The sequence below is a fragment of the Synchiropus splendidus genome, chromosome 15, assembly GCF_027744825.2.
Source record: "Synchiropus splendidus isolate RoL2022-P1 chromosome 15, RoL_Sspl_1.0, whole genome shotgun sequence".
NCBI classification, from domain to species: domain Eukaryota; kingdom Metazoa; phylum Chordata; class Actinopteri; order Syngnathiformes; family Callionymidae; genus Synchiropus; species Synchiropus splendidus.
Window position 1 is genome coordinate 8,876,445 of NC_071348.1, and position 16,385 is coordinate 8,892,829.

Sequence of the window (16,385 nt, forward strand, 5' to 3'; positions counted from 1 at the left end):
TCCAACTGGCAACTAGCTAGAGAACCTTTAGTGGATCGATTCCAGCTTCAGAGTCTGTTTCCTGGTCGTTTTCCTCAGTAGCAACTAGAGCAAATAGATACACATGTAACATTTCAACTGCCAATTTCATGTTGGGGAGGAGCCTACTAGAGTTCTATGTTATTGTTTCATTTTGCCTCTTTTTCAGCTTTCTTTATTCCATATTTTTCTGATAAATCCCATATTTTTTCCTCTTTATCTTTCAATATCTCATCCATTTTTTAAGTTTAACAATATTGTAATGGGCTCAATAATAATAATAATAATCGATAATTTTCCTATAATATAAAACCGGTTTCTCCTTACAATATTAATTGTTTTTTCTCTCATATTGTTCCATTTTCCTCCTCATATATCAATTTCCCCATCATAGTTTCATGCAGTAATCCATCTGTTCTGTATAATAATACATTATATTTCTGATCGTCATGATCATTTCCTTTTATCCATTATTTGTCTCAGAATGCACCTCACTTTTTTAAAAGCCGAACACCTCAGAAGTTCATGAACTAAATAAATTATTTTACTTTTCATAGTTATAATATGTCAACAGGTTTATTTTCTTCTGAACAAATATATATTTTTTCATTTTTGCATCAAAGCAAATCCACTCCTGAAGCAACGGAACCCAGCAGTTTTGTTGTTGTCAGGTATTTAGATCCCATTAGCTTGATCCTGTCAACGCTGTCAGTCCGCGTCCCTCCGCCAGCCAGGGCTTATTAAAAATTAAGTAGCTCATCTTTTAGACGGGTAAATGTATTGGAAACACAGCAGGGAGAACGTGAAATGAATAATTCATGATTCAAACCTTGTGACTTTTGCTTTGTTTGCTTGCAACAACTCATTGTAAACATTCCACACTTACAGTAACCGAGGCTTTTAACTTCTTCATCTGGTTGTTGCTTTTACACATCCACATCATTCTTGTCACATATGTTGGTTTATTCCATTAATATTGTGAACAATACTTATTGATGTGTTTTGTACTGTCTATAGCAGTGATTCTGAAGTGTCTCATGGCCCTCTAGGAGCCGTTCGCGGCTTAGCCGCATATGGTGTCAGTAGTGTGTCACTGAATTCACTTGACAGCTGCAAATCTGTGATAGTAAACAACTATGGAGAAGTTCTTGAAAAGAAAAGATTTTTTTATTAAGAAAGTAAAACGAACGCATCTGTAGAAGCAGTTTTGAAAATTCATGAGAACATTTTATATACGATACTTTTATTAACACTAATATCTTCTAAGGAGAATAAAACATTATTTTTATTTCATGAAATTTAGACCTGGTTCTGCTGCCGGTTGGATTTTTCGATGACAAATAAATATCTTTGCGATGATAACATTTCACAAGGTTTTGCTTTGTTTGCGTGTAAGTAGATTAAACATGTTAGCATGTTTAATTTTTGGCTTCTGTCAAAGAATAATCCTGTCAGGGCCGCTGTTGGAATTCTAAACGCTAGCCGCCACACTGCCATGTTTAAGTTGCAAACGGTCAAAGCTCTACAAATGTTTAAGCCTTAAAACTTCATCTTAACAGATTTTTAAATTGAGCCAGTGCGTGGCACCCTCAAAGCCCTGCTGGATCCAGATGGAAGTACATCTGGAAGTACAGTCAAACAGTTATTTTATAGGATAATTTATTGTATAAAAAATTGTATAAACTTGTCTTTCCTCCAGATAATTACCATGCAAAATAAATAAAATGGGGAAAAAATAACACTAACATTAAAAACAAGACTTTGTTAAGATATTAAAAATATATATTGACGAAAGGAAATTTGTTTCCAACTCCAAAACTGACATAAAGAGAGGAGAAGCACTAGCATCCGCATGCTGCGAGGCTAGTTTCCGTCTTGCAGAGGAAATTGTTAAAATAATAAAAAATAAACAGACTTTTACGATCTACAAAATGTCAAAGTCTCTCTGTTGGAAATGCCCCTAGAGTGAAGCTAAAATGGATTTAATAATTCAGTTATTGGAGACTCATGGATGCTGTTCACAGCTGCATGTGACTGCCAGTGACAGATGGCCGAGTCCATGTGGACGGTTTGGCACCAGCGTGTCCAAGCAGGACACTGATAATCGATGTTTCTAATACGCTTCATCTTTTGCTCCTCTTCTCTGATCCCTGTATTTCTTCGGTTTTCAGTGGGTCCTTTAAGGTCTGGTACTCCCTTACCTTCATGTCTATTGAATAGTTAAGTAAGCTGTAACTTGTTTTTGCTCCACTGGAGGATGCCTCTGTGTTGCTCATGGGTATTTTTAGCTCCACTGGTACAGTCCTCCATTAGCCGAGGGCAGCTGAGGGAAGCACAGGAAAGAGTTCTCTCAATACTACAGTACTCTTGTCTTGGGTAGTATGGCCTGAAATAACGGTATTTGTCACTTTCAAAATATATTGCTGCTTTCACTCTAGAACTAGAGGATCAAAAGCTATTTTTGAACGTGCTGCCACTTGTGTTTGCCATTGATGGATATGGGGCTCAAACTGACTCACAAAACAATGAAAGTTTTAGTATTTCTTCATGGATTTGTTTGTGTCCTGTCCATCTGCATCACGCCGACGTGTCCTCAGGTCCCGAATTTCTCTCCAAATGCACACCTTTAAACCATATACTTCACATGCCTCCATAGCCTGAGCGACTGTGAGACCGTAATTTGGGTGTCTTTCATTGTTTCGTCGTTCCATATTGGACACACAACACGAAAATGCACCGCAGTGCTCTTGTCAACAAAGAATTTCAGAATGAGCCATCTAACATTTAGCTTCACAGTGGAGAGCAAAACAAATTAAATCCTGAGACGCGCAACACTGTGTTTTGTTATTTAGATTTCACACATTTGTTTGGCTGAAGCAGGTCTTGGAGCAACTTCTATGTATTTAAAAAAAAAAGTTTTAAACTGTGGGACTCCTGAGGCAGCTGACGTGTACCGGCAGGCCAGGCGTGCCGCTTCCCGTGCAGTCTTGGAGGCAAAAACTCGGGTCTGGGAGGAGTTCGGAGAGGCCATGGAGGAGGACTATTGGTCGGCCTCGAAGAAGTTCTGGCAAACCGTCCGTCGACTCAGAAGGGGGAAGCAGTGCCTCACCAGTGCTGTTTACAGCGAGGGTGGGAGACTGCTGACCTCGACTGGTGATGTTGTCGGGCGGTGGAAAGAATACTTCGAGGGTCTCCTCAATCCCGTCGTCACGTCTTCCACTCAGGAAGCGGGGACTGAGGACTCGGATGGCTCTCTCATCACCCGGGCCGAAGTCACCGAGGTTGTTCGTAAGCTCCTCGGTGGTAGGGCCCCGGGAGTGGATGAGATCCGTCCGGAGTATCTGAAATCCCTGGATGTTGTAGGGCTGTCGTGGCTGACACGTCTCTGCAACATCGCGTGGCAGTCGAGGACAGTGCCTCTGGATTGGCAGACCGGGGTGGTGGTCCCCCTGTTTAAGAAAGGGGACCGGAGGGTGTGTTCCAACTATAGGGGGATCACACTCCTCAGCCTCCCTGGAAAAGTCTATTCCAGGGTACTAGAGAGGAGACTTCGGCCAATAGTCGAACCTCTGATCCAGGAGGAACAGTGTGGTTTTCGTCCCGGTCGTGGAACACTGGACCAGCTCTATACCCTCCGCCGGGTGCTCGAGGGTTCATGGGAGTTCGCCCAACCAGTCCACATGTGCTTTGTGGATTTGGAGAAGGCGTTCGACCGTGTCCCTCGCGATGTCCTGTGGGGGGTGCTCCGGGAATATGGGGTGCGGGACCCTCTGCTAGGGGCTGTCCGCTCCTTGTATGACCGGAGCAGGAGCATGGTTCGCATTGCCGGCAGGAAATCAGACCTGTTCCCGGTGCATGTTGGTCTCCGCCAGGGCTGCCCTTTGTCACCGGTTCTGTTCATCACTTTTATGGACAGAATTTCTAGGCGTAGCCAGGGGGCGGAGGGGATCCGGTTCGGGAACCACAGAATTTCATCTCTGCTATTTGCGGACGATGTTGTTCTGCTGGCCTCATCGGACCGGGACCTTCAGCATGCGCTGGGTCGGTTTGCAGCCGAGTGTGAAGCGGCCGGGATGAGGATCAGCACCTCCAAGTCTGAGGCCATGGTTCTCGACCGGAACACGGTGGTTTGCTCTCTCCAGGTTGGTGGAGAGGTCTTGCCTCAAGTGGCGGAGTTTAAGTATCTCGGGGTCTTGTTCTCGAGTGAGGGAAAAAGGGAGCGTGAGATTGATAGACGGGTTGGTGCGGCGGCGGCAGTGATGCGGTCGCTGTATCGGACCGTCGTGGTGAAGAGAGAGCTGAGTCACAAGACGAAGCTCTCGATTTACCGATCGATCTACGTTCCCACCCTCACCTATGGTCACGAGCTTTGGGTAGTGACCGAAAGGATGAGATCGCGGATACAAGCGGCTGAGATGAGTTTCCTCCGCAGGGTGGCTGGGCGCACCCTTAGAGATAGGGTGAGGAGCTCGGTCATCCGGGAGGAGCTCGGGGTGGAGCCGCTGCTCCTCCACATCGAGAGGAACCAGCTGAGGTGGCTCGGGCATCTGATCCGGATGCCCCCTGGACGCCTCCCTGGGGAGGTGTTCCGGGCATGTCCTACCGGGAGGAGACCCCGGGGAAGACCCAGGACTCGCTGGAGAGATTATGTCTCCGGTCTGGCCTGGGAACGCCTCGGGATCCCCCGGGAGGAGCTGGAGGAGGTTTGTGCGGACCGGGAAGTTTGGGCTTCCTTGCTCCGAATGCTGCCTCCGCGACCCGACCCCGGATAAGCGGCAGAAAAAGGTGAAGGTGAAGGTGAAGTTTTAAACTGGTTGAAATGTTGCCTTCCAGCCCAACATTATCCATTGTTTTCTTTGTTCTGAGGACATTTTTCGCACTCTGCCTTGCTGAGGGAGAACATGATTTTCTATCTACTAACAAGCCTCTTGGGTTTCCTCAGAGCTCCCAGAGAATTGGACTGACACCAAGGAGACTCTCCTGGAGGGGATGGTGTTTAACGTCAAGTACCTGGGGATGACTATGGTGGGCCAGCCCAAAGGAGAAGAGATGGCCGCTGCTGCCATTCGGAGGATTGTTGCCACGGTGAGTTTCTGTTCACCTTCATGGAAAGGATGACTTGGTGTTTTGGACAATTGTTTGGTTCGTGTGGTGGGGAGAACTAGTGAAAAGGGCGTAGTATATTAAGCATGAGTCATGTTGCTACATGCAACTATCAATATTTGTTAGGGGTATAAGAAAATATTGATATGCTCAAATATAGCGATACTTGAGTGTGCAACATTATATTCATAATTTTGCTGAATTTTCACAATCCATGATTGTGTGATATCGTCTTGATATTTTACGTCTGCTATGTCAATATTTAATATGTAGATATTTTAATATGCTGCTGCATTTCTGACAGGTTTGATACTAACATTTCCTTTTTGTACAACAGAGTTCTTTAAGATGAAGTTGTTTTTTACTTCTCCCAGCATATTTTCCGTTTACACTTTAGGTGGTTATACAGAGTCATATTTCCTGTATTTTCCTGAGCGCAGCACGTTGTAACAAATATTTCAAAAGATTCCAGGATCCAGATCCACTGAGTTATTTATCTATCAGACAAACATAAGCAAAAACAAAGCCTCTTCAGTGGAGATGCTATACGGCAAAGTGACGTCAGCCCTCACTTTTACACAAATTCGCTTTGTCAGCAAACATATGACTGCAGGCTAAAATGCCTTTTTTTATATTCGTCTTCAGTATTCAATGATTGCTGAATGAAGTTTCTGGGTTATGAAGGGGAATAAACAGCTGAATATATCTGCAGAAATGCATCTGCAAATGAGCTCTTGATGTTGCCCTCATAACGTAGTGACAGCTGTCTGTGTCGTTTAGAAGAATATTTTTAAATAAATTATGTCATGCAATTTTAGCATGTAGAGAAAGCAAAAGTGTCAGAAATTTACAGCCAAGACGTAGTCCACTGCTTGGATTTATGAGGGAAGATATAAAAAAAAGAAAACGTTTACATACATTTACATTGACAACCATTGTGTTCGGTCACCTGAAGTTTGCTTCCATCTGGTCCTTTTCCCAAGTTGTCGCTCACATAGACACGCTCCATCGAGAAGCGTTTCACTGCTGACACAAAAGGCGACTCACTCGCAAACCCCCAGATTTCAATTACAGCTAATAGTGGGATTACGCTTCAATTGATTTCCATAGTTGTCTCCCCCAGTTACCGTGGAAACCTCAATGACTGAATACTTGTCTGACATGTTTTTAAGCCAAGTATAATACGACCCAGGGGGAAGGCTGAAAGCAGAGCGCTCGGTCTCCAAGTGTGGAAATGTGGCTGTTATCAGTCAACAACAGTAGCAGCAGTGGAGTGTTTCAAGTGCTGTCAGTTTAAACACGCTCACCATCCCGGCTGAGTTGGGGCTCGAAGATTGACACCATTCCTGTCCTTGTCAGTGTCGATGCGGCCGTTCTCAGTTTAAGTATACATTGCTTCATAAGAGGAACTCAAGCTTTTATCTGAACTGGTCTTCATTTCTGACTCAATAGGCCAGGGCCGGCGCCAAGAAGTTTCGCAAAGTCACTCTTACCGTTTCACCGAAAGGAATCGTCATCACAGACACAGAGAGCACCGACCTCATAGAGAACGTCTCCATATACAGGTAAGCTTCTGTGGCGAGTCACAGCTTATTAGTGAAGGCAAGAAGAGTGTGAAGAATACTGAATCAAATGATGGACCCATACAAACATTTAAACAACAAAAATTGTTTATTTTGCATCAGTTTGACAACAGCACAATAAATCACGATGGTGGCTATATTCAAGTTTTTATATCTCCTTATTTAAACTGAAGCTCTTTTCATGTCTTGAAAATATTTGGTTAAGAATTTCAAGTCCATTCAGACTAGTGGAAACTGTGGCCACTGTGTAGCGAAAAACCTCCCTGAACCAAAGCAAACAGATGCTTTTGTTTGCTTTTGTTCAGGGATTCCTCCATGTTTGTTGTTGTTGTTATCATCCTAGCTGCCACGTGTCTTGTGCATCAGTGTGATCAGAGGACCAGCAACTCCTGCACACGAGTCCCGGACCGCTGCGTTGCACTCCCATTCCCGAGCACAACTTTCCTGCAGCTCCCAGCTGCACACCTCAGTGTTCTGGGGGATTAAGAAGTTGTTTTTGAACAACGGCCAGACAGTTATCAGACCCTTTACTGCCCAGCATTTATCATGTTTGTGTGGAGTCGTGCTGTACATGTAATTTCTGGCATCTAGCACCGAGTCGCCTGATGCGAGAAGCTCACCACCCGCTGAGAGTTTTCCGAGACAAAGTGCTGCTCTCCAGCCGGGATCAAGTCCGCGGCCAAAACCCGACTCGCTTGCATTCAAATCTCGGACTTCTGAGCCGAAAGAACTTTCTCTCGAGACAGGACCCGCAGTGTGAAAGCGCTGTTACAAACGTCCTGTGATGTCTGGAGAGCAAACTGTTAAATTAAAAGGATTAAATGCTTAAATATTTTAACATGTTTTTTTTGTAATTAATGAATCATAAGTCACTTGTTTAAATAAGTATTTATTCCGTGGAGCTGGCTCTCTACTTGAGTTCAACTCCGGAGTCTTGTGAGTCACTGAGCACACAACACTCAGATCCAAGGCATCCAGCTCACTTTGTCTTCTGAAAACCAGAGAAAGAGTGTCGTAAAAATCGAAAAAAATTGATGGTCTCAAATTTTACTTCAAAGCTCTTTGCAGACGCTGTAATAATTGTATTTCCGGAAAGTGCTTGTAAATACTGTTCTGTGGTGTGTGTGTGTGTGCGCGCGCGCCTGAGTGTGTGAGATCCAGCTTATCATTGCTACCAGACCTCCGACCTCTGAGTCTGAGCCCTGTCTTTGAACTCCTTTTCTCTCTCTGCTGTTTGTAAACAGCATTTTTTTAACCAAATATAGTCTGAACACACACACACACACACACACACACACACACACACACACACTGAGACGCCAACAAAATAAGCTATAAATCTGGACTTGAATCCTCGGCTAATTGCCCACTTTGAATCAGAGCAGTCAGTCTGAGCGGTTCTCCCCCTGAGTGCTATTACAAGACCTCGGACCGTTCTTGCTGAGGATTGCCTCTCCTCATTGGTGCAACCCTGCCCCCCACTCTCACCTCCTGAGATCCCCCAGTATGCCCCTCTTTTTCTCTCAGTCCAATACATTTATTAGCCAGGAAATCACAGCTGAAAAATGGCTGCATGGCTGAGATTGTTCGGGGATGGTGCTTTACTTGAATGGGTTTTTAAAGACAGCAGTGTGTGTGTTGGATTATTTACTGTGTGTTATTACTGGAAGCTGGGACGCCTTGCTCTCTGGAAACTAAGCTGAGCTCTATAAAAAGAGAATGGAAACCTTGCTTCATAGTTTTTTGTCTTTTGATCAGACTAAAATGAGAATATAGTTGAAATCTAAGGCAGGTTTGTCCTAATCTTTGAAAGCAGCACCTCACTCGATGATGTATGTAAATAAAACGGACTGAATTTTAAACAGTGACACAAAAAATGCATGGTTTTCTGTGTATGTGTATGGTTTCTAATGATATTTGCTCAGTTTTAGCAAAAGTCATTAACTGGAAATCTTATAACAGAGCATCATGTCATGTGTTCCTCGGCTATATATTTATTTATTACTTATTTATTTCTTGACATTCAAAGAGCTGTTTTATCACTCCACTTTCACCGAATCATACTGTTGTATTTCCTCTTCCTGTGTCGAGAGAGCCGACTCCCACTGAGACCTAGTAGTATCTCGACTCGGAAGCCAATCCGTGGGAAAGCGGATAGACAGCACCGCTCACAGGCTCATGTTCCCATCCAGATCATTAGAGTCTGCCTGTGTGGATCCATACTGTGAGCCTTTTTTTAAAATGCCTGGCTTTTCATACCATTTTGATGCAGGACCCTAGCTCTCACCATTTTACACTTGACCCCCAGAGGCAGCTATGCAATTTATGTTATAATTCAATATTTGAGGCCACTGGTTTACTTGTCTTTACTATGTCTTGCACATATTGTACCAAATTTGAATCCTTTAATCTCTGATGTATCTGATCAGGGGTTTGTTTAAACAGTTTGTAAAATGGGCAGAGCTATTCATATGTGCTTGCAAATGATTTAGGAGGAATCTAATGGTTTTATTACATTGTTTTCATGCATGCTGAGGAAAATATTTAAAATAACAACCTTTGTGTTGTATAAGGTCTTCAAAAATATATTTTTGACATTCTTTAAAGAGTGCCGTCAGTTTATCCCAAAGAAATTTTCCATTTTTTTTCGAGATGCTGTCATAGAGAGGGGATATTCAGTTCCCTGTTTTATGTCCTGACAACAGACCAGAATATCAATCACTAGATCAGTCAGATTCTGAACCTGGACTGAATAATATATGTGAAGCCATGGCTGCTGTATCAATGAAAGCGAACAGCTCTTTGTCGACTGCTTAAAAACAAAAGGTGGATGCAAACAAAAGATTGTTGACGGTGTAGGCTTATGTTGGGATGTGTCAACTGGAGTTGAGCCTCCCTCCTGTGACACGTATAGTTGAGGTGAAGATGAAAGTGTTGGCAGATGTCACAGAGCCTGGCAGCTCTGCTGCTGCTGCTGCGCTCTGAAGACCCGGACCTGCTGTCAATTCACTCCTATTGTTCTTCAACCTGTGGAGCCTCAGGAGCAGAAAAGCTCTCTGTTGGTGCAATGAAAGGACAACAAGTGAGCCATGATGGCTATTGATGTTATTGTTGACCCCAACGCTTTTTTTTTAATCATATCACTAATTCAGGTTTGTAGTTTAAGTGGGATGCACTATTGAATAACAAATAAATGATTGGATATGTCATTTTAGTGGGTGTTGCCAGGTGCGCCTAAGCGCTACTGCCATCTGCTGTCGGTTTGAGCCAATAGCTCATATTTAACAAACATTATATTGATAAATGAGGGCAATGTTACTGGGTTTGTAGTTGCAAATGAGAGGCTTGGCTATTGAGTTTTGTTTTTGAAAAAGTATCTTCATGTGTGTGTATTTTGTTGTGTTGCTCTCTGGTTTGTCGTTTAATTTTCCTTTTGTGTCTGTCTTACTATGTTTTTCTTATAGAAGTGTTTTGTTTTTATCTTGGTGTGTCATTGTTCCATTTTGTTTATCCATTTTTTTAGACTTTATAGTCCTGTCTTTTTCTCTAACCACCTCCAATGAGTCCGTCAAGTCGTTGTGCGGCTGATATTCCCCGCCTTCAACAATGAAATAGGTCAATACATGTCTATTTTTTATTACAATTAGACCCAAATGTAAGTTGAAGTGTGGGGGAAGAGGTGGGGAAGGCGTCCTGGGCTTTGCTATATGGGTCACGCATCGATGGTGCCAGTCGACAAACAATCTGAGGGACGACGTGAAGCTTGTTATTTCACGCTTGTTGTGTGAATAAATTACTGGTCTTTTGAAGTGAGGATGCAAATTTTTTACAATACACTGGGTGACGGCAGTGCGTTTCAGTGAGCAAGTCGCCTCAACGCAACCTCTCGGAGTAGACTTTCTCGATTTAGAGCTGCCTGGAACATCTCAGTCGGCTGTCTATTGTTCATCTCACACTCCATATACAAAGATGCTGCGACTGCTGAAGGTTACTGTCGGCTTGGACTTCCTCCTTATGTTTGGACTGGGCTCAGAAGAGACTGTTAATGCTCCTGCGTTGAGCTCCCCACACTCAGCAGGATCGATGCTTGTTTCTAGACCAGCGATGGGAGTCGCACATCGCTCGACTCATTGACCCGTTCAGGTCACGTTGTGATGACCACTCAGACTCTGACAATATTAGAGATTACAAATATAAATAAAGGTTGCTGGAATATGAAATCATGAGCAGGGGTGTGCATTTAATCATATTTTCATGTAAAGCCCCTCATGTAGCTTTGCCTAAATTCTGCTGCTTTTTCTCCCAGAATCTCTTACTGCACAGCGGATAAAACTCAGGACAAAGTCTTTGCCTACGTGTCTCAGAGTCAATTCAACGAGACGCTGGAGTGCCACGCTTTTCTCTGCCAGAAGAGGAAGATCGTAAGTACGCAGAGGTCTTCTCACGTGAACTGGTGGGGTTGGTGTTCAGTTCCATCTTGTGGCCGTTTATAGCATCACACCTAATATAAATTCACTAAATACCAAAAGGAAAATAGTTTTATTTGTGTACTGAACATTCATGGTAGTGATGGAAAAATGTAGTAAATAATATCATTTTGTCATTATCTGTGACCACTTGTCATGAGCGCAAAAAAAGGGTCTAACAGAAACATACTGGGAGGAATATAAATGTTTTGCCTGACAGTATTTTCTCTGCAGGCTCAGGCTGTCACACTGACGGTGGCTCAGGCTTTCAAAGTGGCACTTGATCTGTGGGAGATCGCTCAGGAAGGTTGGTCCTGCGCTCCATTTTTTTGGTCCAAATCTAATGTCTGTGTGTGTGATTCTCATGTGTGTGTGATCAGACAAAAACAAGAAGGGAAGAAGTCGCTGTTCTTGCACGGCCAGCGACTCGCAGCCGGAGAATACAGAGACTCAGGCTGCCTGTGCAGGTAATTGTAGGGATCTACTCTTTGGACACTGTTTTGTTTTAGTCATTTAACTGCATTATTATGATTCATTATTTTCATGGCATTTCACTTTACTGTTAAAAACACCCTTTAAAAAAATCTGTCGTATTCATTCAATTTTTGTCACATTTTTTCCATACATTTTATTTTGTGTGATTTTTATTAAAAAAAAGTTTACTAAATTAAAACTACTGCCATTTACAATCAAACAAATTAATATATATGCATTTAGTTTTCATTTGTAATTCATTCATTTTTTTCTAAACACAGTCACATGACCTTAAACCGTTCTGTTCATGTCGCCATAAAGCGACTGTGTAGTCTGTCTTCACCATCGCTCTTCGCCACATCACAGCGCCCCCCGCTGTCCGGGTTACGCAGACGTGTTTTCTCTGAACATTAAATGAATCATAAAATTCTTAATCGTACATTTTAAAAACATGATAATAAAAGGTTGTCAATAAACAAAAACCAAACACTTGCACATTCAATCTTTCAGAAGGTGTTGTCATGCAATACATGTATTAACTTATTATTTTGGCAAATTCATCTTTCTCTTTTTTTCTGCCCCTCCAGAATCACAGCTGCCAACAGAGCAGAAAGCTCGTCGGCCCGTGTTCTCCTCGTCCATCAGCTCCCCTTCACCCCGCAGTAACCCGACCAAGAGAAGAACCTTCAAGCACGACTCCTGGGTGAGTGTGGTGACGAGAATCCGCTCCAAATTTATATACGTTGTTATTAATTCAAATGTTCGCAACAATTCAACTCTCACACATTGTTTAGTATTTACCGAATACACGTGTCCCTTCCTCGAGAATAAGACCCAATAATAACTGTATTATTTTAAGCTACTGTTGCTGTTTAAATTGACATAGCAAGAGCTGAATTTTCTATGTCATTACTTTTATTGAACAGCTTGAAAACCATGAACATGTTTTGTATCTCTCCAGGACGTGGACGATGGACTGGACGATCCATGCTCAAGGTGACCTTCATACTCTGACTCCAACAATAGCATGGTTGTTGTTTATGTTGAGGACTGTGTACTGTACATATGTAGAATCCCTACACACCATGAGAACAAACCGTATAAATATTCAAGGTTAAACAATGTGAGAAGCTGAAATGAATGAGGGTCTCTATCAAGTGTGTTTGCTTGATAAAGCAAACACCTCAAACTGCCTTTATTGTTGGTTTTACACTACAAAACTTACAAGTTGCTGGGTTCGTAGAACTGGAGTTACACCCAGGTAACTGCTTCATGCTTGCTTGACAATGCATAGTGCATCGATTAGAAGCTAAAAAACAGACAGCAGTTGTTGTGTTTCAAAAGTTATTTTTATCTAGTGCTGGTCCAAGTATATATACAGATAAACCTAAATCTTTTCTCTTCTGACATGCAGCAACATGGAGGATCCTGGTATGACATCCCAGAACATTTATCTTTAACACCTGTCTTTCTTCCATTCTTTCATCTGGGTCCCATCAGGCTGGCCCAGTCCAGCCTAGCTCTGACTCTCTGACTCTCTGCTCTCACCGTGTTGGTCTGTCTGAACCCTAAATCAGACGTCCACAGAAATATCAAGGCTCACACGGGTCAGATTTTGGACAACCTTCATATGTTGATGGATCACGTCCACTGGTTTCACGGACGAGTTTGGCGAGCAAACTCTTGTTTTGACAGCCTCCGGTGGGACCTGCTGAAGTAGACGTTTGGTCTGTCTCAGCTGACTTTGTCACGTCTGTCCAATGTTCTGCACTGTACATACAAAGTTAATTTTAGATAGAACGACAGCAGCAAAGAGAAAAAAGCACTTCTTTTTATTTTAGAACTCTTTATGTCCAGGTGATGACATGCATTTGGGCACAACAGTGTGTTGTCACTTTATCATCCCAAAACAGATCTGAAACTCAAAGGTTTTGATGATTTTCCACTGAATTAGCAGGCAATGTCAGTTTGCATGGTTTTTAAATGAGCACTATAATGACTTGTCATGATGTTTTTCTATCCACATATCTGTCGACGTGTTTTTTGTCGCCTCTGCTGTACGTATGCAGCACCCTGATCTTAACCTTGAACGCTCCACGCTGCATCTGGACGACGTTGGCACTGCAGACAGTGGCAAGTTTATGGTTCAGATTCATTTGTGTTGGTCCAGCAGTGGCGCAGAGATGCTTAAACATGAAGCCCTTTAAAGTGCCTGTGATCAGGTGCCATGTTTGGAGCCACATCAGAAGAAGGCAGGAGATGAAAGTGAAGGAATGTTGCTGGAAGACCTTCAAAGCTGACTTGTCAGGTCATGAACACTAGCCCAGAAATAATTGTTAAATCAAACACCGTTGTGTCTACAAAGCAAAACATTAGCTAACAACCACTGTTAACAACGGGGTTTCAGTTGTTTTCCAACATGGCAACTGACTACTTAAACGTCCTTGTCTCTATAACGGCAGGTCTGAGTAAAGCAAGTAGGGCCGTGTTTACTAGACCTACTGCCACCAGGGGGCGGTGGTGTTCCACAAGTTTCCATGATAGCGCGTCTTGCAGAACGAGGGCACAGAAGTGTTTAAAACTACGACGTTGGTCTCACCAAAGAGTCACGAGCTCCATTTTCAAAGGGGAAATGTGTCAGAAAGGTGTCAGAAAATCACATGTGAGGACAAATCAAAGGAACACTTCTGACGGACTCTCAAAGAGCCGCCTTATATGTATCTTCTTGCTTCATTATGCGTGACTTTTGAACCTAAACTGGCCTCACTGCACCTAGATATGTTATTATGAAAGTGTGGCGAGTCTGACCTGAGAGAACTCATGATAATTATTCATGTATTATTAATGTTAGCGCTTCAGGCGGACGTTTTAGGAACCATTTCCATCATGAGTATGTGCCCAGATACATTTTTTAATGGTTTTGATGTGTTTTTTTAAGATTATTTTCAACATCTGTGTATGTGTTTGACATTTATTAAGTATCTTTCTGTGGCTTCAAACATCGTTTTGGTTACGTTTTATTCCCCACGTTAATCTTTTCTCGCTGGCGCCCCCTAGGGGAGGCCTCACACTTACAAAAAAAATGCTGGTCTAGAACTGTCCAGTTTCCTTCAATCAAAAGTGATTCTATTGAAAGCAAAAAAATTCTGACGTTCAGCTGTTAAGATCGGCTTTCAGATATTTACAATGCCGTCCTATTCTGACAGAATTGAGTGAATTAAACCTCGAGCACAAACATTTTTAAGCGTGAACTAAATCTGTCATTTTCTGTCTCCTATTTTATTGCCCTTTTCCACATTACTCGCTTCACACAGGCTGAGCAGGAAGGAAGTGCTTGAACGCTGTCTTTTTTATGAATAACTTGGATATTTCAGTGGGATTCCAAGTAAGAAATGTCACCAGCCTTCAGCTCAGTGACTTTTAGTCGCTGCCGAGAGAGAAATTGAGTCTCACTTCATGCTGGTGTCTTGTTGTCATGACACCCGCTGCAGAATAACTTGGTTATCTTATCTTGTAAAGCGTGATGATGCTGTCATCCCTGAAGATCTGCTCCACCATCTCATCTAGAGGCTATCAGATGTGCAGGTTTTATTAGTGACAGTAAAGGTCAACAGCTGCAGCGCCACCTTGCCAACACTGGATTTATCTGGTAATATTTTACTTCGGAGGTCAGGTGAGGAATCAATCTTCAATGCGGAGGGATTTTTCCATCTCAATCATGACAGTTTTCATACAGTAGCAGCAGGAAAATGATTCTCAATTTAGAGCCATTTGCATCGCTCTGAAATGATCTGAACGGATGCTTGCTCGAGCGAGACCAATGGACAAAGAGAGGACGTATAAGCCCATCAAACTAGAGACACTACACAAACCGCTGCCAACTGGAACTTCACTACTGCCTGGATAGAATTTCCATCATCTTGAAGAAGAGGTGTGTCGAGTTGGAGTGGAGTGACGCTCACGTGAGGGATGTTTATAGCCGTGAAAGTAATTCACTTGTGCTTTTAATTTGAAATAAATCGACCTGTTAAACGGCCCTGCTCATGTTGCCGCGCTCTTCACGTCAGCCTCTTCCTCAACCTGTAACTGAAGATTATTATGTTTAATACCCATCGAAAAATGGTGCTGATTTATCAACTATGCAATAATCTTGGGTCTCCCGCCACCTTGCAATGTAAAAGCATTAAAACACTAGACGCCCTCCTCAAACTTTGTTCCCGCTTCCGTTTGTTTCATATTTCTGTACAATAAAATTACTTTGTACAAAGTCTTGTCCTTTTGTTGTTGATGTGTAACAGTGGCTGTGCTCACAACATACAGTATCTCAATCTCATGCTACATAATATGTACATGGCTTGTTGGACTAATGCCATAGCATGTCATGCTCACTATAAAATATCTTGCGTTCACCAGAGACTTCACCACCACTAGTCAGTCTTGTTCTCATTACAGTTAAGTTCATACAGTAAGATCTTCACATTCACTATACAGTATTGTATCTACCTCACTGGATAGTATCTCATTCTCATGACCACAACATGGAATCTCGCATGGTATTGCGCGTTCAAATTTTAGAGTAGTATCTCAATGTCATAGCCACACCATAATGTATTGCATGCACTACATGAAGCAGTTTCTCAGCCTCAGTAGTATCTCACAAGATCTTGCGCTCACTAAATAGCTCACACTCACGAGACAGTATCTCATTCTCACCACATACAGTAGCATGTCACTCCAATTA

At 42.7% G+C, this 16,385-nt stretch overlaps 1 protein-coding gene across 2 annotated transcripts in view; it reads left to right on the forward strand.

Moving 5' to 3' along the window:
- The window catches only part of si:dkey-71h2.2 (low density lipoprotein receptor adapter protein 1), a 28,415-nt gene extending 12,556 nt beyond the window's left edge, over positions 1-15,859 (forward strand). The window contains exons 2-9 of one of the 2 annotated variants that reach the window (XM_053844198.1): positions 4,961-5,103; positions 6,574-6,686; positions 11,011-11,125; positions 11,405-11,477; positions 11,551-11,637; positions 12,232-12,347; positions 12,606-12,640; positions 13,059-15,859. In XM_053844198.1, coding sequence (XP_053700173.1) covers positions 4,961-5,103; positions 6,574-6,686; positions 11,011-11,125; positions 11,405-11,477; positions 11,551-11,637; positions 12,232-12,347; positions 12,606-12,640; positions 13,059-13,104 — 728 coding nt within the window. In that variant the 3' untranslated portion in view covers positions 13,105-15,859. The remainder of the gene's footprint in view (positions 1-4,960; positions 5,104-6,573; positions 6,687-11,010; positions 11,126-11,404; positions 11,478-11,550; positions 11,638-12,231; positions 12,348-12,605; positions 12,641-13,058) is intronic. The other variant, XM_053844197.1, reaches the window with a different exon arrangement.
- The last annotated feature ends 526 nt before the right edge of the window (positions 15,860-16,385 follow it).